Source organism: Canis lupus, chromosome 9 (genome assembly GCF_011100685.1).
Source record: "Canis lupus familiaris isolate Mischka breed German Shepherd chromosome 9, alternate assembly UU_Cfam_GSD_1.0, whole genome shotgun sequence".
NCBI lineage: Eukaryota > Metazoa > Chordata > Mammalia > Carnivora > Canidae > Canis > Canis lupus.
Genome location: NC_049230.1, coordinates 37,985,446 through 38,010,759, shown reverse-complemented (window position 1 = coordinate 38,010,759; position 25,314 = coordinate 37,985,446). Strand labels below are relative to the sequence as shown.

Here is a 25,314-nt window from a genome sequence, read left to right as displayed (position 1 = left end):
TCTCTTTTCTCAATGTAAGCTTTTCTAAACATAATCCTATAATCTGGTCTCTCTGGATCTTTTAATTAGATTTACTTTTCCTTGTTTCTTTTTTTGTTTTAATGTGATAATGAGAGGAAATTGCCTCTTTTGCTACCAGAACATATACTTCATTAGCCACATTATACACTTGGTTTAATTTTCAATTGCCTATGATAATGACAGAGGAATTCTCATTGTTCATTCTGTTCAGCATCCTTCTGTTCTCTTTATTCCACATTGCTTCCACACTCCCTCAATTCTGACCTTTTCTTTTTCTACATTTCTTTTTTTTCTACATTTCCTATTAACAGACTTTATAGTTAGCATGTAATTTTTTTAAACATTAAAAGGATTTAACTGGCAGAAATGGTAAGTTATGGTAGGACCTAGGATCTTGGACAGCCAGTAACTACGATTGGGCATGTGTTGGCAGTAATAATTGAAAATAGGCATTTGGGCTTCTGATATGATATTTTGATCCTTTATACCATAATCAGTTCTATCAAGTGTATAGTACATGGGAAATCTCTTTTCCCTGCATGTAAAACACCTGAGATGATGGAGGGGATTAGTATTTCACTCTTCATGCTTTTTGATTGTCACTATATCCCATGCTTGATGATAGCAGACAAAAAGAAAAGAACTTTATACATGGTACCATGTGGTAGGTGGAGTAGATAATTCTTCCTGATTTTTCTTAGTAACGGTTAAATCATATATCTATAATCAAACAAATGAGCCTTTGATTTTTCATCTTGGAATTTTGTGATCACTGAAGTATAGCTGAAGATGGTTCCATTCGTAGCAGCATACTTTTTTAAAAAAGATTTGGGACACCTGGATGGCTCAGTGGTTGAGTGTCTGCCTTCGGCCCAGGGTGTGATTTCGGGATCGAGTCCCACATCAGGCTCCCTGCGTGGAGCCTGCTTCTCCCTCTGCCTGTGTCTCTGCCTCTCTCTCTCAGTCTTTGTCTCTCATGAATAAATAAATAAAATCTTCAAAAAAAAGATTTATTTTTTTAGAGAGAACGAGAGTATATGCATGTGAGCAGGACGGGGCAGAAAATCCCAAGCAGACTCTGCACTGAGCGAAAATCCCAGAACCCTAAAATCATGACCTGTGCTGAAACCAGGAGTTGGTTGCTTAACCACTGAGCCACCCAGGCACCCCGTGATACCATATCTTTTATGTAATAATATTGTCATAAGTATATTATGTGATTAAAAAGTCATATAACATCTGGTAACTTCATTGCAAAATGTGGTTTTAGGGGTTTCTGGCTAGCTCAGTTGATAGAGCATGGGACTCTTGATCTTGGGGTTGTGAGTTTGAGTTCCACATCAGGCATAGAGATTACTTTTGAAAAATGCGACTTTGGATTCACTTGTATAGGACTATACTATAGTTTTTTATTGTGGGTTTTTTTGGGGGGGTGCTTTTGCAGTTTTTAAATTGAACATCATTGGCTGTAAATGTATTAGTTATATCAGAAATAATCTATAATTTTGTTAAAGAGTATTCACTTTTTTCCTTGCGACTAATGTGGATTCCCAGATCTATAAGTCAGGATACAAGTGTACTTTTTTTTTTTTTTTTTTTTGATTGAGAGAGAGAGAGAGAATGCGTGTGAGCAAGGATGGGGATGGAAGAGGGGGAGAGAGAGAGAATCTTAAGAGAATCCATGTTCAGCATGGAGCCTGACACAGGGCTTTATCTCACAACCCTGAGATCATACCCTGAGCTGAAATGAAGAATCAGTTGCTTAACTGACTGAGCCACCCATGTGCCCCCGAGTATACTTTATTATATTAGGGAGCAGTTTTTTAAAGATTTTATTTATTTATTCATGAGAGACACAGAGAGAGGCATAGACATAGGCACATCGGCAGAGGAAGAAGCAGGCTCACTGCAGGGAACCTGACGCAGGACTCGATCCCAGGACCTCAGGATCATGACCTGAGCCAAAGTCAGACGGTCAACGACTGAGCCACTGAGGTGCCCCTAGGTCACAATCTTTCATATATCATACTGCCTGAAAGGTTATATTTGAGGTACCATATTTCATTGATTCTGAGATGGCATTGATTATAAGATGCATTATTATTTTCTATGTTACTTGGAAAGAAATGTGCTTCCTGTTAAACTGACATTCTCCCTCTTTTTTTAAAAAAAAGATTTATTTATGTGAGAGAGTGCATATGTGAGTGTGTGGTGGCGAAGGGCAGAGGGAGAAGGAGAGTCAGTCATTTTTATGATAAGTCAGTCTTAAGCAGATTATGTGCTGAGCGTGGAGCACCATGTGGGCTCAGTCTCATGACCATAAGATCACTACCTGAGCCAAAACCAAGAGTTGGACATTTAACTGTCTGCACCCCCAACTGAAATGCCTTTGATTATAGAATGCATCTCGGTTTCAGAGATATTAATGTGAAAAACTGTGTAACTTAGTCTTGATGAGTTATGGTAGTAGTACCACCTAAAATTTGCATAAGACTTTATAGAAAGCACTTAGTGTGTTATCTGATTTGATCCTTAAACCATAATATGTGAGGTGGATTAAATTATCCCCAATTTTGGGAATCCCTGGGTGGCTCAGCAGTTAAGTGCCTGCCTTCGGCCCAGGGTGTGATTCTGAAGACCCGGGATCGAGTCCCACGTCGGGCTCCCTGCAGGGAGCCTGCTTCTCCCTCTGCCTGGGTCTCTGCCTGTCTCTCTCTGTGCCTCTCATGAATAAATAAATAAAATCTTTTAAAAAAAAATTATCCCGAGTGTTCAGATGTGGAACATCTCCTAACGTCGTTCAATAGTGAACTAAGGTTTCAAGCTTACATTTTCTCACTCTGTGACTCATGACATGATTGACAGTATCAATCCCCCCATACACATATACCCATACAGCTTTAAAATTATTTAGTCTAGATTTTTCTGTCCTTTGCTTGCCTACTGTACATGTTTAAACTTTATTCATCTTAAAACTGGTCATATGTCTTGATTCTAATGATAATGTTGAATGCTATTAAAATTGTTAATGTTTTAATAGTAAATTGTGTGTGACTCTCTGCTAAGACATGAATTGTTTTAATTCTGGGTTCCTGACCACCAGGAAGCTATATATGCCATTATTGGTTTAATACATGTTTTGAATGCAGTTTATGTTTCTAGCTGATTAGGTAAAATGTTGAGGAATGGTTATGAGGTGAGATCTGTGAAGTGATCCAGAGAAAATTAAGCATTTGTTAATAATTGTCCTATTCTTGGTAAATTAGGGTCATGTCTGTTTCTTTCCCAGGTGGTGGCTAATGCTGTAGCAGCATTATCTGAAATCAGTGAATCTCACCCAAACAGCAACCTACTCGATCTGAACCCACAGAACATTAACAAGCTGCTGACAGCCCTGAATGAGTGCACTGAATGGGGCCAGATTTTCATCTTGGACTGCCTGTCTAATTACAACCCTAAAGATGACCGGGAGGCTCAGAGGTCCGTTCTGTTTTCCTGGGTAGTATCTGGGAGATTTGCCTGTTTGAATAAGTTCTACTGTCTGTATTAGAATAAGAATCTCTTATGTTGGCAAAGATTAGTGATTTGTGGGGTAGATGTTGCTATCTCTGTGGTATTGTCCCACTGGATTTTAGGAACATTTTAGGTGGTAGAGTGAACCACGCAAAAATATCTCTTCCTATAAGGTGTGTATTGTTTGAATACTGCAGTTACCCTCTGCTGAAATTTCCCTCATCATGGTCCACATCTCCCATACAGCTGTGTCTGGCCATTTGGCACACAAAGGTTTTTGAGTGTTTCTTACCACTGTGACAAACTTTTCATTCTATTAGATACATACTAAGTGACTTGATACTAGTTACTGAGCTGAACTATACCTATAATTCAGTAGTAGAAAAAAATGTATCAAAGCCCGCAAAACATTTGGTGTCTTTATTAGATACAGAAATCACGTCAGTCTGAATTTGGAAAAGATTTTGGAAGGTGCACCTGGACTGTTCTCCTCAGCCCTTTACCAAGTTCACTGTTATAGATTTTCTTGAGCATTCTGTGTATATAGGCACTGTACTAGGTAAAGTACTTCAGAAGAAATGCTGGCTCTTCATTAAAGTTGACATGTTTTAATTATGGTAGATAAGAACCTTCCTTGCCTGGCTGAAGTTCAAGTTACCATAACGTAAGTTCTCTTCACTTGTCTGGGAAATTGTTCCCTCTGGACCTAACTTAAGCTCCCCCTGATCGTTTCTTTCCACTATCAAAACTACCAAGTGTCTTTTAAAAAGTACATGTACTCTTATGGAAAGACTTTATGTAGAATTTTATTTTTTGTTAGTCATTGACATCTCATACTTTTTTTTTTTAAAGATTTTATTTATTCATTCATGAGAGACAAAGAGAGAGAGAGAGAGAGAGAGAAACAGGCAGAGGAAGAAGCAGAAGCAGGCTCCATGCAGGAAGCCCGACATGGGACTCGATTCCAGGTCTTCAGGATCAGGTCCTGGGCTGAAGGTGGCGCTAAACCGTTGAGCCACCCAGGCTGCCCAACATCTCACACTTACTCATGCATTCACTTAGCAAATATTTATTGAGGCTGTGCTACATGCCAGGTATTATTCTAGGCCCTGAGTATATACTGTCAACAGAATCATAGCCCTCATGAACATTTATTCTGAGGGATGGGGCAGAAATACATATAACACAGTATAATGTCAGAGGATGATAAGCACTAATGAGAAAGATAAAGTAGGGAGGAGGTCTAAGATATGCAGGACATTTGGAGATGAGGAATTATATTTTGTAAAAGCGTAGTCAGGGAAGGCCTCACTGAGAAGGTGCCATTTGTATAAAGACCTGAGGGAGGTCAAGGAGCCAGTTAGATACAGGAGGAAGGGAGAGAAGCCCTGCGTACTTACCTTGAACTTAACTGAATATAACCAGCTAGCCTCTCCTGTTGCCCAAGAGCTATCAAAATTAGGTTAATTTCTGAAGAACCCTCAACAGATAATTAAAAACTCAAGATCTAGTGAGGCCTTTAAGTGTAGGTAGCAGGGACTAAGTGGATGGGGGAGGAGGTTGGGAGAATATTGTAGTGGTGTCTGTCACTTAACCCTTTTGGAGGGGTGCCTGGGTGGCTCAGTGGTTGAGTGTCTGCCTTCAACTCCGGTCATGATTCCAGGCCCCTGGGATCAAGTTCTGTGTCAGGCTTCCGGTAGGGCCCTGCTTCACCTTCTGCCTGTGTCTCTGCCTCTCTGTCTCTGCCTCTCATGAATAAATAAATCTTAAAAAAACAAAAACAAACTTTTCAGAGATTTTTTTATTATCATGAAGACAAGGGGTTGTATTGTTTTCCTGCTCAACTCACCTCCTGCATCTTATGAAACTTCAGTCACGGTTGGTTGATATCTCTAACTATGAAGTAACTCTCAGAACTTAATTTGACATCCTGTAGGCAGAGGAGAAGTGGACTCTGAGGCAGGGAGCCTTACATAATATGGGGAGGCAGAGAAGACTAAAACAGGAGGGTAAATGGTGTGAGCCTCAAATATTTTGGATATTGTCTACTTTCCTTCCAGTTTAAGCATCCCTTATTGCTGGTTTCCTGAAGTCTTCTGATGGCCCTGCTCTGCTCTGTCTGTAGCTTGCTGGGAATGAAGCTTCTGCAGTGCAGGATCCCAGTTTTGTCTACACATTGAGCTTTGACTTTCTAACTGATTGTCTAGTTTCTTAATTCTTGGGCCATGGGACTCTGATACAGTGCGCTATGGGCTGGATTGAGCAAGAAATTATAATTTAAGATACTAATTTTCCTTTTCTGCCCTTAGCATCTGTGAGCGTGTAACCCCCCGGCTATCTCATGCCAACTCAGCCGTGGTTCTTTCAGCGGTAAAAGTCCTAATGAAGTTTCTAGAGTTGTTACCCAAGGACTCTGACTACTATAACATGCTGCTGAAGAAGTTGGCCCCTCCACTTGTCACTTTGCTGTCTGGGGAACCAGAGGTGCAGTACGTCGCCCTGAGGAATATCAATCTAATTGTCCAAAAAAGGTTGGGAAACAATGAATTGGTGATGAAAGTGTTTGTGATTTTGAATTAAGCTTAATAATATCAATATTATAGAAGCCAGTGTTAAGTTCTTGTTAATATATGGAAATGAAAATGTTTTATGATAGGGCAACTTGCCTGGAATCAGGAGAGACTAACATTTGTTTTTGGAGTGTTCCTGTGATAAACAGTTGGTGTTGCTCTACAGTTTAGTTTGTTTCCTGATAGGTCTGCTAATAGTGGACCAGTAGTGCTTGCTTTATATGACTTAGGCCATAGTTTAGAGTCAGATTTTTGTTCTTCCAGCAGTTCTTAGCAATAAGTGCCCTAACCCTTAAAAATGGTCTGCCAAATGGGGAACTGGTTAGGGGGTATAAAGGAAGTGTGTGAGGTTTGGATGAGGAGGAGGAGTGGCTGGAGAGCAGAGAAGCATGGATTAGATAATAATCTAATATCTATTTAGGTTAATTAGATACTAATACAGATTTAGAAGGGCATATCAATACATGTTCCATTTATCATGTGTTTCTGTGTACCACAGGCCTGAAATCTTGAAGCAGGAAATCAAAGTCTTCTTTGTGAAGTACAATGATCCTATCTATGTTAAACTAGAGAAACTGGACATCATGATTCGTTTAGCATCCCAAGCCAACATTGCTCAGGTCAGACTTAAAGCAGACTCAAGTTTATAAATCACTTAGATGTTAAGTTCTGGTCTTCAGAAGAAGCTAGGCTATGAAATTAATGATTGAGAATCCTTAATGATAGTCTACTTCCTGGATTTTTAACAGGTTCTGGCAGAGTTAAAGGAATATGCCACAGAGGTGGATGTTGACTTTGTTCGCAAAGCTGTGCGGGCCATCGGACGGTGTGCCATCAAAGTGGAGGCAAGTGTCTAATGGTAGTTGTGATTACATTATGGGATTCAGAGTGTGCTCTTCACTGCTTTTTTAAAAATACTTCAGAAAATTTTTTAAAAATAATGAAGCACACAGTTAAGATTCCTAGAGGGAATCTTTTTTTTTTTTTTTTAAGATTTTATTTATTCATGAGAGACGAGAGAGAGAGAGAGAGAGAGAGAGAGAGAGAGAGAGAGAGAGAGAGGAGAGAGGGAGAGAGGGGAAGGAGAGGAGGAGGGGAGGAGGGAGGGAGAGGAGGCAGGCTGGCTCCATGTAGGGAGCCTGATGTGGGACTCGATCCTGGGTCTCCAAGATCACATCCTGGTTGTGAAGGCAGGCGCTAAACCGCTGAGCCATCGAGGGATCCCTCTACCCCACCATTCCTACTTTTGAACGCTCCTGTTCTCCAATAGCTACCTCTTTTTTTGTTGTTGTTTTAAGATTTTATTTATTCATGAGAGACACCGAGAGAGAGAGGCAGAAACATAGGCAGAGGGAGAAGCAGGCTCCCTGCAGGGAGCCTAATGTAGGATTCTATCTCCTCTATCCCAGGACCCTGGGGTCATGCCCTAAGCTGACCCTGAACTGAAGGCAGATGCTCAAATGCTGAGCCACCCAGGCATCGAAAGGAAATTGCCTCTTTTTTTTTTTTTTAATTTTACTTATTTATTCATGTTCTCCAATAGTTGTATCATGAGGTTTTGTTGTTCCTATATCGCTTATCTTTGTAAATTGAGATACAAGGCCTTCGTTTATTGTTCTATCAACTGAAAGCTTGCAAAACGTTATATGCATATTATGACCAAATATGTAGAGCAGTGTAATTCAAATGATTGTATTTTCTTTCTTACAGAGTCTTTTGTTTTTCTGGAGTTTCTGTAATGGCCTTTCTTTTTTTTCTTGCATTATGTGTCTTCATAGCATCCCTATATTCTTCCAGCTTTTCAAGCATAGTATCAAATCTGTATACTTTCTTTTGTCCTGGACCCTTCTGTCTTCTAGTCCTCTGACTTGCTCCAGCCTGGCTTATTGCTTGTTTGGCCTCTGCACAGCCATTATTCCATGGCGCCTCTTTTCATTGCTCTTTCTTTTTATTGGTACTTCTTTCACGGCATCCCTTTTAGTGTGATTGCGATAGCTTCTTAGTCTCTGGGGACAGTGTTTTGTGTTTGCAGTTTATTTATTTATTTTTTTAAGATTTTATTTACTTATTCATGAGAGATACACACAGAGAGAGAGAGAGAGAGAGAGAGGCAGAGACACAGCCAGAGGGAGAAGCAGGCTCCATGCAGGGAGCCCGACGTGGGCCTTGATCCCGGGTCTCCAGGATCACACCCTGGGCTACAGGCGGTGCTAAACTGCTGCGCCACCAGGGCTGCCCCTGCTTGCAGTTTAAATTTAATTATCTGGAGTATCGTATGGTGATTGTTCAATGTCTGTATAATTTTTTAATTGAAGAGTATAGCATGCATATAGTAAATTGCAACCCATTTATATTTAAGAATGGGATAACAGAAAAGTCAATCAGGACTTCTGTGAACATAAGCAGGGATCTTGACTAACAGGTTTCTGCTTTAGGGCACGGAGTTGAACTTGTTTCAATTTTTAGCTTGGTTGCAGCCTTCCAGTTGTATGGGCTACAGTTTACACTGCCCTGCTTTATCAGTCTCCGGTCCTCCATTTATTCTTCATTATTCAGAAATATGTTGGAATTAATGAAGGCCTCTGTTTGCTATGATGGTATGGATTCAGAGGGGGTAGAATTCAGTAGTATTCTTGCTACTTGACTGTTTGCAATTCTGCTTAAAGTCAGAGGGTTGGACCATATGATTTCTCAAGGATACTAAAATAATTTGTATAGTCTGTCCAGTACTTCATGGGAACAGAAAGAAACATGCTGTGTCAGAGAAGTGTCTGTAAAAGCCAAGTTCCTGATTGGCTTTCCTTGTTTTTATTTGAGATGACTGCTTCATGTAGTTACCATTGGTAAATCATTCAGCAGACTAGTTATTGGAGCAAGAAGTTAATTCATCCCGGTTTCTACTCCTGGCTCTCTTTTTTTTTTTTAAGATTTTATTTATTCTTGAGAGACAGAGAGAGAGAAGCAGACACAGGCAGAGGGAGAAGCAGGCTCCATGCAGGGAGCCCGATGCAGGACTCGATCCCGGCACCCTGGGATCACGCCCTGAGCTGAAGGCAGCTGCTCAACCACTGAGCCACCCAAGCGTCCTCTACTCTTGGTTCTCGTAGCTTAGTTGCTTCAGGTGTTTAATATTCTGTTGCTCCAATGAGAAATGGGCATGTCTGATTATCAGATCTTGATACATCTTTTTGTATCACCACTCTTCACATTCTTATCTTTTCTTCTTTTTCTTTTCTTACTACTTTTCTTACCCACTTACTATTAGATAATTTTCAGAGGGATTTTGGTAGCGTAAGAGTCACTTTGTGCTTTTCATTGCCAGACTGTCATTGTCTCATTGACTTCTCTGGCAAAGCTCTAAATAACTCATACAAAATTATATCATTCAGAAGTTAAAAGAGATTTTCTATCCCTGGAATTACTAGAAAGTATTCTCCATCTGGATTCCTAGAGGTTGTTAATGCCATGTATTGTGACTAATGGAAAAATATTCCATTATCTCCTGGAAGGGATAAACTTCTGATGGCTTTCACTTCTTCCTTTGACTCAGGGTGCCCTCGTGGGAATATGAGAGTATGCAAAGAATGAACTTTGTCTAGAAATGTAAGATCAGCCTTCAAGACTCCTGTCTTCTAGCTAGTGCTCTCTTAGGTTGCCTGCATTTGTTGGAGCACTTTTCCTAGACCTGTTTCAATCCTGAAGGTTATCAGTTGGAAAGAGTTCCCTGGCCCAGACATAGTAATTGGGGCAGGAGAGATGATGATTGCCTATTTCTAACTAAGCATTAATGGGAAGGGAGAAGAACCAATGAGGGAATTGTAGTAGACTTCCTGGGTGGCCTCTAAACCAAGCTGCTGCATTCTTTCAGGGCTTCTTAACCCTTTTTTGTAATGTGTAGTGGTTCTAAAGATATGACAGATGAGAAAAAATGAATTTTAGTTTAATGTTTAGGTGCAAGAGCAGGGCCTATTAGTTCAGGTGTCTTTAAGAGTTTGAGTTGTATTTTTATCATAACTGTAAGTATAAGTACAGTTGTTTCTATATTGCTATAAGTATCCTGAAGTGGAAAAAAAATATATATATTTTAAAGATTTTGTTTATTTATTCATGAGAGACGCAAAGAGGCAGAGACATAGGCTGAGGGATAAGCAGGCTCCCTGTAGGGCCCGATGCAGGACTCGATCCCAGGCCCCTGGGATCATGACCTGAGTGAGCCAAAGGCTCAACCATGGAGCCACCCAGGTGTCCAAAGAAAATATATAATTTTCTTACATTCCCTTGGCTAGATTAAAGATTAAGCAGTAAGCTGCTCAGTCAATAAATAGCATTGGAAAGGCAATCCCATAGTATAGTTTTTTCAGTAATTTTTGCCTATTTCTCTTTTGTCTGATTTTTGTTGTTTTTTTTTAGATTTTACTCCCCAACCCCCAGCTTTATTGAGGTATGATTTACAAAGTTTTATATAGTTACAGCATATACCTGTTTCTATAAGGAGGAGATAAACCCCTGGGTCCTTAGTCTTCCAAATACAATCAAATGACTTCATTTCTTTGAGAGAGATTAAGACACTAAGCTCTAATTTCCTAGTCTTCTGCTCTCTGGTGTTTACTGTTTCTAATTTTTGTAAATCAAATAAGGTACTGATGTGTGTCTCATCCCTTAAGTTAAAAACAAAAGTTCTATTTTTTCCTGTTAGGAAAACTATTTACTAAAAATATATATATAAAATAAGACCAGTGTTAAGTGAAAGTAGAACACTGTATTTTCTCCTACTCATTCCACCCTCCCAGAGATGACATGGATGGGATTTTCAGTCTTTGTCTCTGTAGTCTATTGTACACAGGTGTACTTTTCACACAAATGAGATCATTCTAAAAATAGTATTTACTTTGTAGTCTGCCATTTTCATTAAATTATACATGGACATTTTTCCATTTTACTAATATTTGACATAATTTTTTGTAGATTATAGACATAATATATGATTGCTTCATTATTTATTTGATCTTCCTCTTATTGGACCTTGAAATTCTTACTATTTTTCCAAATAATAGTATAAAGAAGACTTTGTAACCAAATCTTTGATCTCTGCTGAAGCCGAGCATTTTTTCTTTTGTTAGCCATTTGGAATTGCTTGTTTGCGTCCTGTGCACCTTTTTCCTGTGGGCTTTTCCACATTGATTTTTTTTTTTAATTTTTTTTTTATTTATTTATGATAGTCACAGAGAGAGAGAGAGAGAGAGGCAGAGACACAGGCAGAGGGAGAAGCAGGCTCCATGCACCGGGAGCCTGACGTGGGATTCGATCCCGGGTCTCCAGGATCGCGCCCTGGGCCAAAGGCAGGCACCAAACCGCTGCGCCACCCAGGGATCCCCACATTGATTTTTTAAAAAAATCTTTATTAGAGGGTCGATAGCAGAGGCCGAACTCGGGATCTGATAAGATGGCCGGGCTGCCTTGCAGGATTATCAAGGAAACCCAGCATTTGCTGGCAGAACCAGTTCCTGGCATTAAAGCAGAACCAGATGAGAGCAACGCCCGTTATTTTCATATGGTCATTGCTGGCCTCCAGGATTCCCCCTTTGAGGGAGGGACTTTTAAACTGGAACTATTCCTTCCAGAAGAATACCTGATGGCAGCCCCTAAAGTACGTTTCATGACCAAAATTTATCATCCTAATGTAGACAAGTTGGGAAGAATATGTTTAGATATTTTGAAAGATAAGTGGTCCCCAGCACTGCAGATCCACACAGTTCTGCTATCGATCCAGGCTTTGTTAAGTGCTCCCAATCCAGATGATCCATTAGCAAATGATGTAGTGGAGCAGTGGAAGACCAACGAAGCCCAAGCCATAGAAACAGCTAGAGCATGGACTAGGCTATATGCCATGAATAATATTTAAAATTGATCTGATCATCAAGTGTGCATCACTTCTCCTATTCTGCCAAGACTTCTTCCTTTTTTGTTTACATTTAATGGACACAGTCTTAGAAACATTACAGAATAAAAGCCCAGACATCTTCAGTCCTTTGGTGATTAAATGCACATTAGCAAATCTATGTCTTGTCCTGATTCACTGTTGTAAAACATGAGCAGAGGCTAGAAGTACCATCTGGATTGTTGTGAAACGTTTAAAAGCAGTGGCCCCTCTGCTTTTATTCATTTCCCCCATCATGGTTTAAGTATAAAGCACTGTGAATGAAGGTAGTTGTCAGGGTTAGCTGCAGGGGTGTGGGTGTTTTTCTTTATTATTATTTTTGAGGGGGAGAGGTAGTTTTATTTTAATTTTATGGGCTCCTTTCCCCCTTTTTATGGTGATCTAATTGCATCGGTTAAAAGCAGCTAACCAGTTCTTTAGAATATGTTCTCTTGCCAAGTCTAACTTTATTTAGACGCTGTAGATGGACAAGCCTGATTGTTTGAACCAAAATGGGAACATTAAACAAACATTACAGCCCTCACTAATAACATTGTGACTTTGCTGTCAAGTGTAGAATCCTTCCTTCAAGAAAAAGCTTGTGACCATTTTGTATGGCTTGTCTGGAAACTTCTGTAAATCTTATGTTTTAGCAAAATATTTTTTGTTATTCTAAAAAAAAAATCCTTTATAATTAAAGATACTAATCTTTCATTTTGTTAGCAATTATTTTCCCTTTCTGTTTCATTTGATGTCTTGATACACAGAAGTTTACATTTCCTTACATGGTGAGTTCTGTTGTTTTCTCAGCAGTTATTTAGTGGCAAACCTAGAAGATTATGCTTCATCTCAAACTTCTATAAAACTCACCATTATGTCCCAGACTTAAATATTTTTCAAATATTGATGCATCATAGGAAATGGCCTTCTCTCTTTATTATAATAATGGTAGGAAGGGCTCACTAAACGTGGGATTTATATCAAGCCCTGTGTTAACCACTGTATTTGTATTGTATTATATTTATTTATTTATTTATTTATTTTAAAGATTTCATTTATTCATGAGAGACATAGAGGCAGAGACACAGGCAGAGGGAGAAGCAGGCTCCATGCAGGGAGCCCAATGTGGGACTCAATCCTGGGCCTCCGGGATCCCTCCCTAGGCTGAAGGTGGCGCTAAACTGCTGAGCCACTGGGGCCGCCCATGTATTATTTAATTTATAATATAAATCTTATAGCAGCGTATATTTTGCATACTTTATAATTTATCACAATTTATATATTTAAATTTTTCCCATTATTTTGCTGTTACAGTAACTGCACAAGAATTACTAGCCAAAAATGAATAAAACAGAATCCAAAAATGGAAAAAAATACATAAAAGATGGCAAAACCATTTCATGTGCAACAGAGTCATCATATGAATAACTGCAAGATGCAGTTTTGTTTTTATTAAATTGCTTGGAGTGGTTTCATTTAGTACCTTTAAAATATTTTTTTACCAAAATTTTCAGGCATATACTAAAGTAGGGTTGATAATAAGTTCTCATGTACACATCATCCATTTTGAACATGCATCAACATGTTACTGCTTTTATCTTCTTCTTCCCCCTTCAGGAAGTGGAGTGCTATTGGATTTTTTTTTTTTTTTTTTTTTTTTTTTTTAGTGATAGTCACACAGAGAGAGAGAGGCAGAGACATAGGCAGAGGGAGAAGCAGGCTCCATGCACCGGGAACCCGACGTGGGATTCGATCCCGGGTCTCCAGGATCACACCCTGGGCCAAAGGAGGCGCTAAACCGCTGCGCCACCCAGGGATCCCCGCTATTGGATTTTAATGCAGATCCCAGATATGATCTTATTAGAGTAGTCCAGTGTGTGTATCCAAATAGAGAAGGTCCCTAAAAATATATATTGTCACGATACCATTGCTGTACCCAACAATAATTCTTAATCTCATTGAAGAGCCAGTCCATGTTCAGTTTTCTCTAATTGTGTCTTAGTGTCTTTTTATAGTTGGCTTGTTCAAATAAAAATCTAAAGAAGATCCATACATTGCATTTGGTTAATGTCTCTTAAGTCTTTAATTACTTAATTTTGGTGCCATTTATTACAGAGACTAGGTCATCAGGCTTGTACAATTTCCCAAAGTCTGGATTTGACTGGTTATGTTTTAGTGATCCTGTTTTTCTCATTAGATAATTAAATCCAGAGGTTTGGTAATGTTCATGTTCTTCAGTATTAGTGAAAAGTATTTCTTAGGCATTGCTGTGTACTTTCTGTTGCATCTCGTCAGGAGGCATGTAATGGGTGACCCATCCTAGTACCTTGTGATAGGGAAATCAGTCCTTGACTCGTAGGGTCTCTTATCTGAAACCCTTCTCCTTTTTCAAACTGTGACTTACAGTCTCAGTATATTAGCTTTGTCACTTGTATTCTGCCATATTCCCTTCATTAATAGAAGATTAACAGTAGGGGCAGCCCCGGTGGCACAGCGGTTTAACGCCACCTGCAGCCCAGGGTGTGATCCTGGAGACCCGGGATCAAGTCCCACATCAGGCTCCCTGCATGGTGCCTGCTTCTCTCTCTGCCTATGTCTCTGCCTCTCTCTCTCTAGCTGTGTCTCTATGAATAAATAAATAAAATCTTAAAAAAAAAAAGAAGATTAACAGTAGACTAAGTTTTATAGATAAACTACAGGCTGTGGAGAATTGCAGTCTATCTAAGGCCATAGATTTTCAGTTATATAGTTAGAAGATGGCAAATTTTCCTTAGAGTTTTTTGAGTCACAGATAACTTTGAAAATATAATAAAAGTTATATGGACCTTCTCCCTGGAAAATATACTTGTATGCACATAAGCAATTTGGCAGTTTCATTTCAAGAGCTTTAAGGATGCCTTCTGTTGTCTCCACTTACCATGAACTCCAGAAAAAGATCACCTTGGCTTATTTTTAATTCTTCTTTCCTCCTACCTTCCTTGACTCATTCTTTTTTAACATTTCTATCCTCCGTAGCTATCCAAGATGATTATTTTCATTTGAATTGATCTATCTGTCATTCTATTTTGCAACGAATAAAATGTGGAGTCTATCTGGAACCTCTGTGTATCTCCATCAAATAGCCTAGCTTCTAGTATATCTTGGTCAAATTAAGTGCCTGATGTTTGAGTCTAGTTTAGTTGGTGCACCCATATGTTTCAAAGTAATTTTTATATTGAAGTTACATTATTGGAGAGATCATCTGACTTGTTATTTGTTATGTTCTTCTTCCTAGCAATCTGCAGAGCGCTGTGTAAGCACATTGCTTGATCTCATCCAGACCAAAGTAAATTATGTGGTCCAAGAGGCAATTGTTGTCATCAGGGACATCTTTCGCAAATACCCCAACAAGTATGTCCAAATAATTCTGCCCTCTTCCTCAAATCATTTAGGAAATGTTTAAGGCATTTTAAAATTGGCTAGGTAAGAATTATTCTTTGTAATGTAACTTTGTAATGTAATAATTCTTTGTAATGTAAAGTATAATAGGATACTTTGTTTAAAATCCTATTAAAATAGGATATTTTTATGAAAAATAATATTTAAATTAAACATAATTAAAAACATAAAAGTATGTTTTAAGTGCTAAAATAAGGTGGTTAGCACAGGTATTAAAACCTGATTTTTCATCCTGCTTTATTACTTTGAGAGGAATTGAAGCTGAATTATAGTCAGTTGGCATATATTGAAGTTGACCAGATTTTTTGTTGGGTGATGTTACTATTAAATAGAAAGCTCATGTATTACAGACTGTCCAGGCATATTTCAGTTTATGCATGTTACCAGGCATAATTAATGTTTGTGCTGCTTTTCACTCAGAAATAAATGTTTCAGTTTGAATGCTAAATTAATAGCCACATGATTATAAAAACCAGAAAGGTAACAGTTGCACTGTTTGCGTGTTACCTTCTACTTTGTAGAAAATTATAGAATATGTAACAAATTATCAGTGTCTGTCCTTCTCTGTAGTATTATAGCTATTCCCATAAAGATGTGTAAACTCTACAATTTCTTTCCGCAGGTTTTTCACATTAAGCTCTCTTAGTTTATGAAGCAAAAATGCTTCATTAGATTGATTTTGAAGGCAAGTGATTAAAAGATCTACAAGGGTAAAATAAGAACAGGTCTTGTAAGCATCCTAGATCTCATTTTGCCTTAAAATCATAGAGATATGTTGTGCTAAAGTTTCTGATTAGTCTTTAAAGATAGTGTTAAATGAAGCAACTTGCAGTTAGTTAGCTTAGTGGTGGACTCAGAATTAGAAGAAATACTTTATTTAGCAAAGTAGTGGTTTATTAAAAGCATTATATGTAAGGAAAAAAAACATTATATGTGTTTTTTTAAATTTTAGAAGTGGTATTTTTGGGAAAAGGACCATATGCTTTTACCACTCTCCCAGAAAAGAGGAGAGTTGGGCTTCTAAATTTAGAAAGGTTAAGGGTGGAGATGATGTATATTTATTTTACTGTGATTAGTGGAGAAATGTGTTCATTTCTGATTTCTATTAATAAGGGGTTATGACAGTTTAAGAAAGTGCTATCAAGAACCTGATTTAATCAGTGGAAGGTAGGGCAAACAATTAAATGTACTATTCGCTTGTCTACATCTAACTTGTTACACATTGTCATTTTTATAAAAATTTATATGTTTTTGAGAGCGAGTGAGCAAAGGGGGAGGGGTAGAGGGAGGAAAAAAAAAAAAAAACTTAAGCAGACTCTGCTGAGCACAGAGCCCAATATGGGATTCAATCCCATGACCCCAGGATCATGACCTAAGCTGAAACCAGAGTTGGATGCTCAACCAACTGCACCACCCAGTCACCCCCACATAATCATTTCTATGTTTAAAACTACATTAGCCAAGGAGATGGATTCAATGTGGTAAAAATGAGAACACTATAGACCTGTACAAATAAAAATAAATACTTGAATTATTTCTTTGGAGAAACCGGTCATTAGTGTGGGTGCCTTGGGAGGAAAGAACATAAAGATCTCTATAAAAAGCAGAGATAGTGGATTAATGGACAAAATTACTGTTTCCAGTCTGGATGCTGTTGTTGTCTAACTCTTTTCATAAAAGTAAAGTGGAATTTGTTTTCCTCTGTCATAAAGGGAAAATGGAATAATACATAAGAAAATTCTCTGATCTAGTTATAGGAAAGATTAGAAATATAAGTTAGTGGCATATCTTATACCACAGGGTAATTTTTCCTTGTGAAAAGGATATCTGATGAGCTTTTATAACAGTTTACAGTCCAGTTATGAAAACATATTTGTAGAGAAATTTAAGACATGTATAATATTCTGGCTTAAAGCCTGTGCATTCTCTTGGCCAAAAGCCTTTATATTTGGTGGTTTGGTTTAGGGTACCTTATTGGTGGTTTTGTTTTGTTTTGTTTTTGGTGGTTTTGTTTTTAACCTTCATTGTTAAATACAGTTCTCATATGTGTCCAATTAACCATAGTCCATTTTGTTAAATCAGGTATGAAAGTATCATTGCCACTCTGTGTGAGAACTTAGATTCACTTGATGAACCAGATGCTCGAGCAGCTATGATTTGGATTGTGGGAGAATATGCTGAGAGAATTGACAATGCAGATGAGTTACTAGAGAGCTTCCTGGAGGGTTTTCATGATGAAAGCACCCAGGTAAGTTCTTATCTGTGTCTTGTGTCAGATCTCTTGGGAAAGATTTCAAGGAAAGTAAAGGTTATGCACTTTCATTTGTTTGTGTGTGAATATATATATATGTAATATATAGTACCTTTTTCTCCCCAAAGGGGTCATTTTTTCATTTGTGCTGATTTCTGGTGGGACAAATCTGCCTTAGATTGGTGGTTCTCAAACTTTAATGAATCTAGAGAGTTTGTTAAAAACACAGGTTGCTGGGCCCCACCCTTAGTGTTTCTGACTCAGTGGGTCTGAGATGGGCTTAAGCATTTTCATTTCTCATCAGGTTCAGAGTGCTGCAGCTGCTAGTGGTCAGGAACCACACTGTAACAACTACTGGCTGAGAGCAGTAGTTACCACTTTTTAAATTTTCTGTCACCAGAAGCAGATGACTCATTCCTATTCCAGGGATAAGATGACTTATTCCTTATTCCACAGTGGTTGTGGCTCATTACAACGGAGCTTCTTACCTGGGGCTGGGGTAAGGACTGGCATGTGTAGTTTAGAAAGATTCTTTATGGATGGATAGACTTCCTCCCATCTTCTGTCTCTCCTCTACCAAAATGGAGAGACCTGACCTCACAGCCACAGGCCCAGAGAAGCAGATATATTATAAAACCCTTTTCCCCAGGCATTTGCACTCACTGCAAATTGAAGGTCATGTATGTAATCTATCATAGTAATTTTAATGGGTCTTTAAAGGAACACATATAAGCCTGTAGTTTTAAATTTTTATTTATTTTTTTTAACTTTTATTTCTTTATGATAGTCACACACAGAGAGAGAGAGAGAGAGGCAGAGACATAGGCAGAGGGAGAAGCAGGCTCCATGCACCGGGAGCCTGATGTGGGATTCGATCCCGGGTCTCCAGGATCGCGCCCTGGGCCAAAGGCAGGCGCCAAACCGCTGCACCACCCAGGGATCCCAAGCCTGTAGTTTTTGTGTGTGATTCAGCAGCCCACTCTTATTAGCTGTGATCTGGTACAATTTTACTGTTTTTTGGCTCTTGGCCTAGTATGACAGGTAATTTCCTAATTCTCAAATTTGTATCTTTTGATAGAATTATATAATAAACGATTTAATAAATAATAAGCAATTTTTGACACCAACAACGCAAGTTGGGGATAAGTGGCTAGTGAGTGTTTAGTTGATGAATACCTTTAACTTACTCTTTTTGATAATGGCTGAGTTTTAGCCTTAATCTCTTAATCAAAATCAGAAGCCCCCATAGTAATTCATAAATGGGTAAGCACTGCTTTGGAAATGATGGTAGGGAATAATGTAAATGCCTTTCATTTTATCTTTGTTAAATTGTGCCCTCCCCTTAGGTGCAGCTCACTCTGCTTACTGCCATAGTGAAGCTGTTTCTCAAAAAACCATCAGAAACACAGGAGCTGGTACAGCAAGTGTTGAGTTTGGCAACACAGGTATGAAATCTAGAAAAAGCATGGGTTTGATTTGTCTGGTTTTATATTTAGGAAATTATGAAACTAAGAAAATTCATTCGGGGAGGTTTTAATTGGGTATAGTCTTTAAATCCTGTTAAAATATAAAACGTGTCTCTTATACCACTGAATTATAGCTGGTTCTATGGCTTTTAAGTGAATTGACTGACTCATTTTTATGATTATTCATGAAAAATAGATTTTTTTTTTTTTTTTTTTTTTTTTTTTTTTTTACTATTAGTCAAGAACCTATGTGAAAATGACATTGAGTCTTACAATATTGGGTGACTCACTTGAGTCTCACTTCTTCTGGGTGACTTAATTCCAGCTTTGAAATGAAAGCACCATGTAATGCTAGTTAAGTGCCTTGAGTTGATAGCCTGTTTCTTGAAATAATTTTAAAATGCTTATGCTGCCTCCTTAATCATTGAATGTTTTTGGTCCTTCCTAGGATGAGTTCTAATTTCTGGAATGTGGCAGCTGGCCAAAAGGATCAGGTCACTGTTTTAGATCCACAGAGATGAAAATAGTTATTTTATCTAATGTAACTAGAATAGTAATCATCAATTCATCATAATTTATTTTTTTTAATTTAGTTATGTTCTTAATTGAATTTCTGAACAGGCTGGCTGTTGGAATTCCAATAGCAGGCCATTGGAAATTCAGGTGTGTGTCTACACATGAATCTGATTCATATATTCAGTTTACCATTTTTCTTATCTGTCTCTTTATAGTGGTATTTTATCAAATTTAAAATCTTTTCACAATACCGTGCCTAGTTCTGACCTGTCATCTTTCCTATTACTGATTTTACATCTTTTAAAATTTATTTGTAAGAGTCCTTTGACGTGTTTTTTGTTGTTGTTTTGTGTTTAAAAGTTTTATTTATTTATTTGAGAGAGTGAGCATGAGAGAGACAAGTGGTAGAAAGGGAGAAATAGGCTACCCATTGAGCAGGGAGCCTGATGCAAGGCTTGATCTCAGGACCCTGAGATCATGATTCAAGCCAAAGGCAGCTGCTTAAACCAACTGAGCCACCCAGGCTCCCCAAAATGTATTTTTTTTAACTTCCCTTTTCTATTCAAGTCTTCCTTTACCTGAAGCGAAGCAGTTTCTGGAACTATCAAGGCAGTGGTTATTTAATATTACTTGTTTTTAAAATGAGGATTGTAGACTTCCTAGTCTAGACCCTTGATCACTCGTTTGTATCTGTGTTTTAAGATGTATTTAAAACAAGTTTTATTTATCTATTTATTTAAGATTTTATTTATTTATTCATGAGGGACACAGAGAAGCAGAAACACAGAGGGAGAAGCAGACTCCTTGCAGGGAGCCCAATGCAGGACTCGATCCCAGACTCAGGATAACGCCCTGAAATGAAGGCAGATGCTCAACTGCTGAGCCACCCCAGCATCTTACATTCCCCTCCCCTCCCCTTTTTAAAGATTTTATTTATTTATTCATGAGCGACACGGAGAGGCAGAGACATAGGCAGAGGGAGAAGCAGGCTCCCTGTGGTGAGCCCGATGCAGGACTCAATCCCAGGACCCAAAGGCAGACAGACATTCAACCACTGAGCCACCCAAGTGTCCTTAAAACAAGTTTTCTTTCTTTCTTTTCTTTTTTTTTTTCTTTTCATTCTCTTAAAGCAAGTTTTCTAAAAAGAATTTGGGCTATGTTCTCTCTGCTCACCTCTAGATAGGGATAGGCTTATAATCAAGCAAGTGTCCTTGGTATAGGTTCCATTGTATTCACAAGTTCTCAACCCTGTTTCCATCTCCTATTTAAGGCTTATGGATCTGTATTTAAAAGGTATCATAAGAGAGCTGTATTTTGGATTCTTGTTAGAATTCAAACTCAATCTTACCATCTCCGGTATTTACCAAAACTTGCCTGAGATAAAGTATTTAGGGAGGATTGATTAAATGATACAAGGACTCTCTATTCTTACTGATAGTTGAAATTCACCACTGAATCAAGCCTAATTCAGCCAGGGCTGGCTATCTAGACTCATTGTACCTGACCCTCATGAGAATTGCATTTACTATATTATATCATCTTGTATTAAGGATTGTCATGAGAAACTATCCTCTTTGAATCTGTTGTCAGTCATTTGTTACTCCATTATGTTTTTTTCTTTATGAAGTCCCATCAAACAAATTCCTAACCAGTTTTGGATTCTCCTAAGCATTAATATGTAGTTAACTGCCCATCTGAATGGCTTACCTGACCAGATTTCTTGTTTGTATCAGTTGGAAACCTTAGAATCAAATTTAAGGATCTCCTGTAGAAAAAGTATAGTTCTTGTGGCATGCATTTTTCTGTTTTTAGTTTGATTTAGGCTCTCTAGCCTTCAATGCATTTTTGTAAACTTTGACTAAGTTCTTTTCTAGGACAGGGGAGGATATAAGTAAACCATCAGATATTCCCAATTCTAGACTTTTTGTATAGAATAGTATAGAATCTTTAATGATAACTATTTGTATTATGCTTACTGTATACCAGGCATTCTAGTAAGCACTTTACATATTAACTTAATTTCAATAAGGGTTTCTACTGTTGTATTATTCATATTTTGTAGATGAGAAATCTGAGACATAGGCCCAATTAGTATGGGTCAGAGCTAGGACTCAAACCCAGGAAGCCTGGCTTCAGTGTCTTTGTCCCTATCTACTATGCTGTGCTGCTTCTCTAATATGAAAGTCAGGGATGACTTTGAGACTACACATTCCCTGCTTTCCCTATTTAAAGCACTCTTGTGCATAAATCAGTACATACAAATAAACTTAGTAGTTTTAAGATCATTGTGGATGATTATTTCAAATTTGATTATGAATACTTATTAAGCAATTTCCCTAGCCCTGCTGTTTTTATCCAGTTAATGAGATCTGAGGAGTTAGCATAAAAGAACAAGCACATTTATATATTGTGCTTGCATATTTTATATATATATTTATATTATATAGAATTCCCATGAAGTTTTTTCTCTTTTTGCCCCCTTCAAGTTTGTGAAATAAGAACCTAATACTTATGACTGGTACCAATTTAAATTGAGGGCAGTGTGATATGCTAAGTTGTATTAATTTGAATTGGGTGATAGGGTTCTGTTTCTGCCACATCTCTGGTTCAGGACATGATTGAGCAAATTTCTTTTTAATACTGTTCCTTTCCCATCTCTACAGTTGAGTTAATTAATACTATTTTTTATCTGTACTGAGAATTCAGTGAACTGTATGTAAAATATTTATGCTTCTAATTTTAAATAAACTGGTGATATAATTAGAAATATTATTAGAGGAAAATAAAATGAACCTTTGAATCCAAGGCTTCATTTTAAAGATTTGTCTTCTTTGCTTTGGTAGTTAGGAATTAGTTAATATACACAGAAGTGTCCAGACTTTAATAGTTAGCCTATTATAATATATGAAAGAAAAAATAAGATGAAGACTTCTCTGTAAACTAGAAACCATCATCATCAAAATCACCTGTGCTGCTTGTTGGTTGGAAGTATAAATTCCTGGGCCTGCTTCTGATATAATGAATGAAAATCTGTGATACGGCCCTGGAATCTCTCACTGAGTGGCTTCCCTGGTGTGCTATAATGTTGATGCAAAGTCTAGTTTAAGAATTACTGTTATAGGGATCCCTGGGTGGCGCAGCGGTTTGGCGCCTGCCTTTGGCCCAGGGCGCGATCCTGGAGACCCCGGATCGAATCCCACGTCAGGCTCCCGGTGCATGGAGCCTGCTTCTCCCTCTGCCTATGTCTCTGCCTCTCTCTCTCTCTCTATGTGACTATCATAAATAAATAAAATTAAAAAAAAAAATTAAAAAAAAAATCCATTCTGCAAAAAAAAAAAAAAAAAATTACTGTTATAGAGTTTGCCTGGTAAGAATTTTTTTGGAAGCCCTCAAATTTTTAGAAATGTACTACTTTTCCAGATCCTGGCAAGGAACTATGGGGCTAGCAGAAAAGCAGATTCAAAACCAAATTTTCTGAGTCACTAAACACATAATGGCACCCTAAAATCATAAAAGGTTTCTGTTTTCGTGTTCCAAGTCTTGACTAGGACTGATTTCTTGTGGCCTCCAGGTAAAGAGTGAGGCAGTGAAGGCCAGCTTATAGTAGGCCTAACAAGTCAGCTCTCAGAACAACAGTGTTCAAACAGTGGAGATCTTACCTGTTTTTAACTTCAGGTCTTAGAAAATTGATAATCATTTCTTACAGGACTATATATATATTTTAAAGATTTTATTTATTTATTCATAGAGACACAGAGAAAGAGAGAGAGAGGCAGAGACACAGGCAGAGGGAGAAGCGGGCTCCACGCAGGGAGCCCGACGTGGGACTCCATCGCGGGTCTCCAGGATCATGCCCTGGGCTGCAGGCAGTGCTAAACTGCTGCGCCACTGGGGCTGCCCCAGGGCTAAATTTTAAAGTCTATTAAGATTTGCAGTATGTATATCCTTTACTATTTATTTATTTAATTTTTTAGAGAGACCCTGAGTGTGTGGGGGAAGGGAGGCTGAGGGAGAGGGAGGGAGAGAATCTCAAGCAGTCTCCATGCCCAGTGCAGAACCCTACATAAAGCTCAGTCCCAAGACCCTAAGATCATGACCTAAATGAAAATCAAGAGTCAGACTTAACTGGGGCACCTGGGTGGCTCAGTCGGTTAAGTGTCTGCCTTTGGGTCAGTCATGATCTTGGAGTCCTGGGATGGAGCCCTGCATCATGCTTCCTGCTCAGTGGGGAGTCTGCTTCTCCTTCTGCCTCTCCCCATACCCCTCTACCTCCCACCCTACCCCCCTCAGCTCGCTCCCTCACTCTCAGATAAATAAAATATTAAAAAGGGTCAGACTCAACTGACTGAGCCACCTAGGCACCCCTAACATATATACCATTTAGTCCAGTGATTCCATATGCAGCATTTTGCCCTGTTGCAGTGTTTTGAATTTGTGGGGGGATGGGACTCAAATTTTTTTCATGGATGTACATAATTTTGTAAATCCCCACAGGATTTTTTTTTTTTTTGCCATTTGGTTTAATATGTGCATAATAGAGGAGAGAAATAATTTGAAATAAAAAGATGTTATTTTAATAAGTATATTATTAAATTGTATTATAAAGTTAAATACCTCAACAATATTACTAATCTGTAAAGATGGGGGACTAAATTTTTCTAGTCAAGTAATGTGCAATATTCATTTTAATTGTATAATAAAAAGCATAGTCTACAAATTTCAAATGGTGTGCTCTGGGGATTGAATATATAAGTTAAGATTTAATTTTTATTTATTTTATTTTATTTTTTATTTTTTAAGATTTAATTTTTAATTTATGTATCAACAAAAGCTGGGGTGGGGATTGCTTTCCTGGCCTTTTATTTTGGAAAATTCATATTCAACTCTCTTATAAAATCAGTTTATTTATGTTCTATAATGTTCAAGCTTTGTTTCCAAATGAAAATCTAAGTGAGGTTTCAGGCTGCTATTTAGAAATAAATTACCCAACTCCTCAAAAACAAAACAAAATCATGTAAATGGGACACTATATCACTGTTTCCTTTTTTTAACCCTGACATTTCAAATACTACAAACATTTTGATACGGTATGTAATACATATATATATGCACTTCTATTATAATGATGCAGCTTATGTATGTGATAAAGATTATTTTAGATTACGTTTACCATTTTGATAATTTTATTCACTAACTTCCCATATCTTGGCATTTCTAACGCTTTTTTGTCTTAATCCACTGCAGATGCAAATTAAACAATATATGACTAAGAAAAACCATTTAAAACCATGTAGTCAAAACCATCAGATTCACTGCTAGTATTAAGCTGAACGCTAAGTTCCTTATGTGTTTAAATCACGAACAAGTTCATCTGCCCATTTAGAAACTCACATGGAAGCCCTCAAATTGGCCCAGTTTTAAAGAAAATATTTTTGTATGTGTGTTTTAATTACAGATCTGAAACAGGGACTTACTGTTGTAGTATTGGAACAGCTTGGGCATACATGCTACCATATACATATACTCTGAGAGGTAGATACCAGGATATTTATTGCCACTTTATAATCATATGAATGAATGAATGAATGAATGGCAGGAAGGAAGGAGAAAGAGGCAGCAATC

General features: G+C 38.0%; 2 protein-coding genes across 5 annotated transcripts in view; both read left to right on the top strand.

Moving 5' to 3' along the window:
* AP2B1 (adaptor related protein complex 2 subunit beta 1) overlaps nt 1-25,314 on the top strand; it is a 131,291-nt gene that overhangs the window by 34,741 nt on the left and 71,236 nt on the right. For all 4 annotated transcript variants that reach the window (XM_038548093.1, XM_038548091.1, XM_038548092.1 and 1 more), the window contains exons 6-12: nt 3,311-3,501; nt 5,844-6,065; nt 6,604-6,724; nt 6,854-6,949; nt 15,296-15,411; nt 17,542-17,707; nt 19,057-19,155. In XM_038548093.1, coding sequence (XP_038404021.1) covers nt 3,311-3,501; nt 5,844-6,065; nt 6,604-6,724; nt 6,854-6,949; nt 15,296-15,411; nt 17,542-17,707; nt 19,057-19,155 — 1,011 coding nt within the window. The remainder of the gene's footprint in view (nt 1-3,310; nt 3,502-5,843; nt 6,066-6,603; nt 6,725-6,853; nt 6,950-15,295; nt 15,412-17,541; nt 17,708-19,056; nt 19,156-25,314) is intronic.
* Nucleotides 11,532-12,931, top strand: LOC610206 (ubiquitin-conjugating enzyme E2 N). Its single transcript, XM_038548096.1, has one exon. The coding sequence runs from the start codon at nt 11,548-11,550 to the stop codon at nt 12,004-12,006; it is 459 nt and encodes a 152-aa protein (XP_038404024.1). The 5' UTR covers nt 11,532-11,547; the 3' UTR covers nt 12,007-12,931.

Coding starts and splice junctions, on each gene's coding strand:
- LOC610206 (XM_038548096.1), top strand. CDS start 11,548: ATGGCCGGGCTGCCTTGCAGGATTATCAAGGAAACCCAGCATTTGCTG.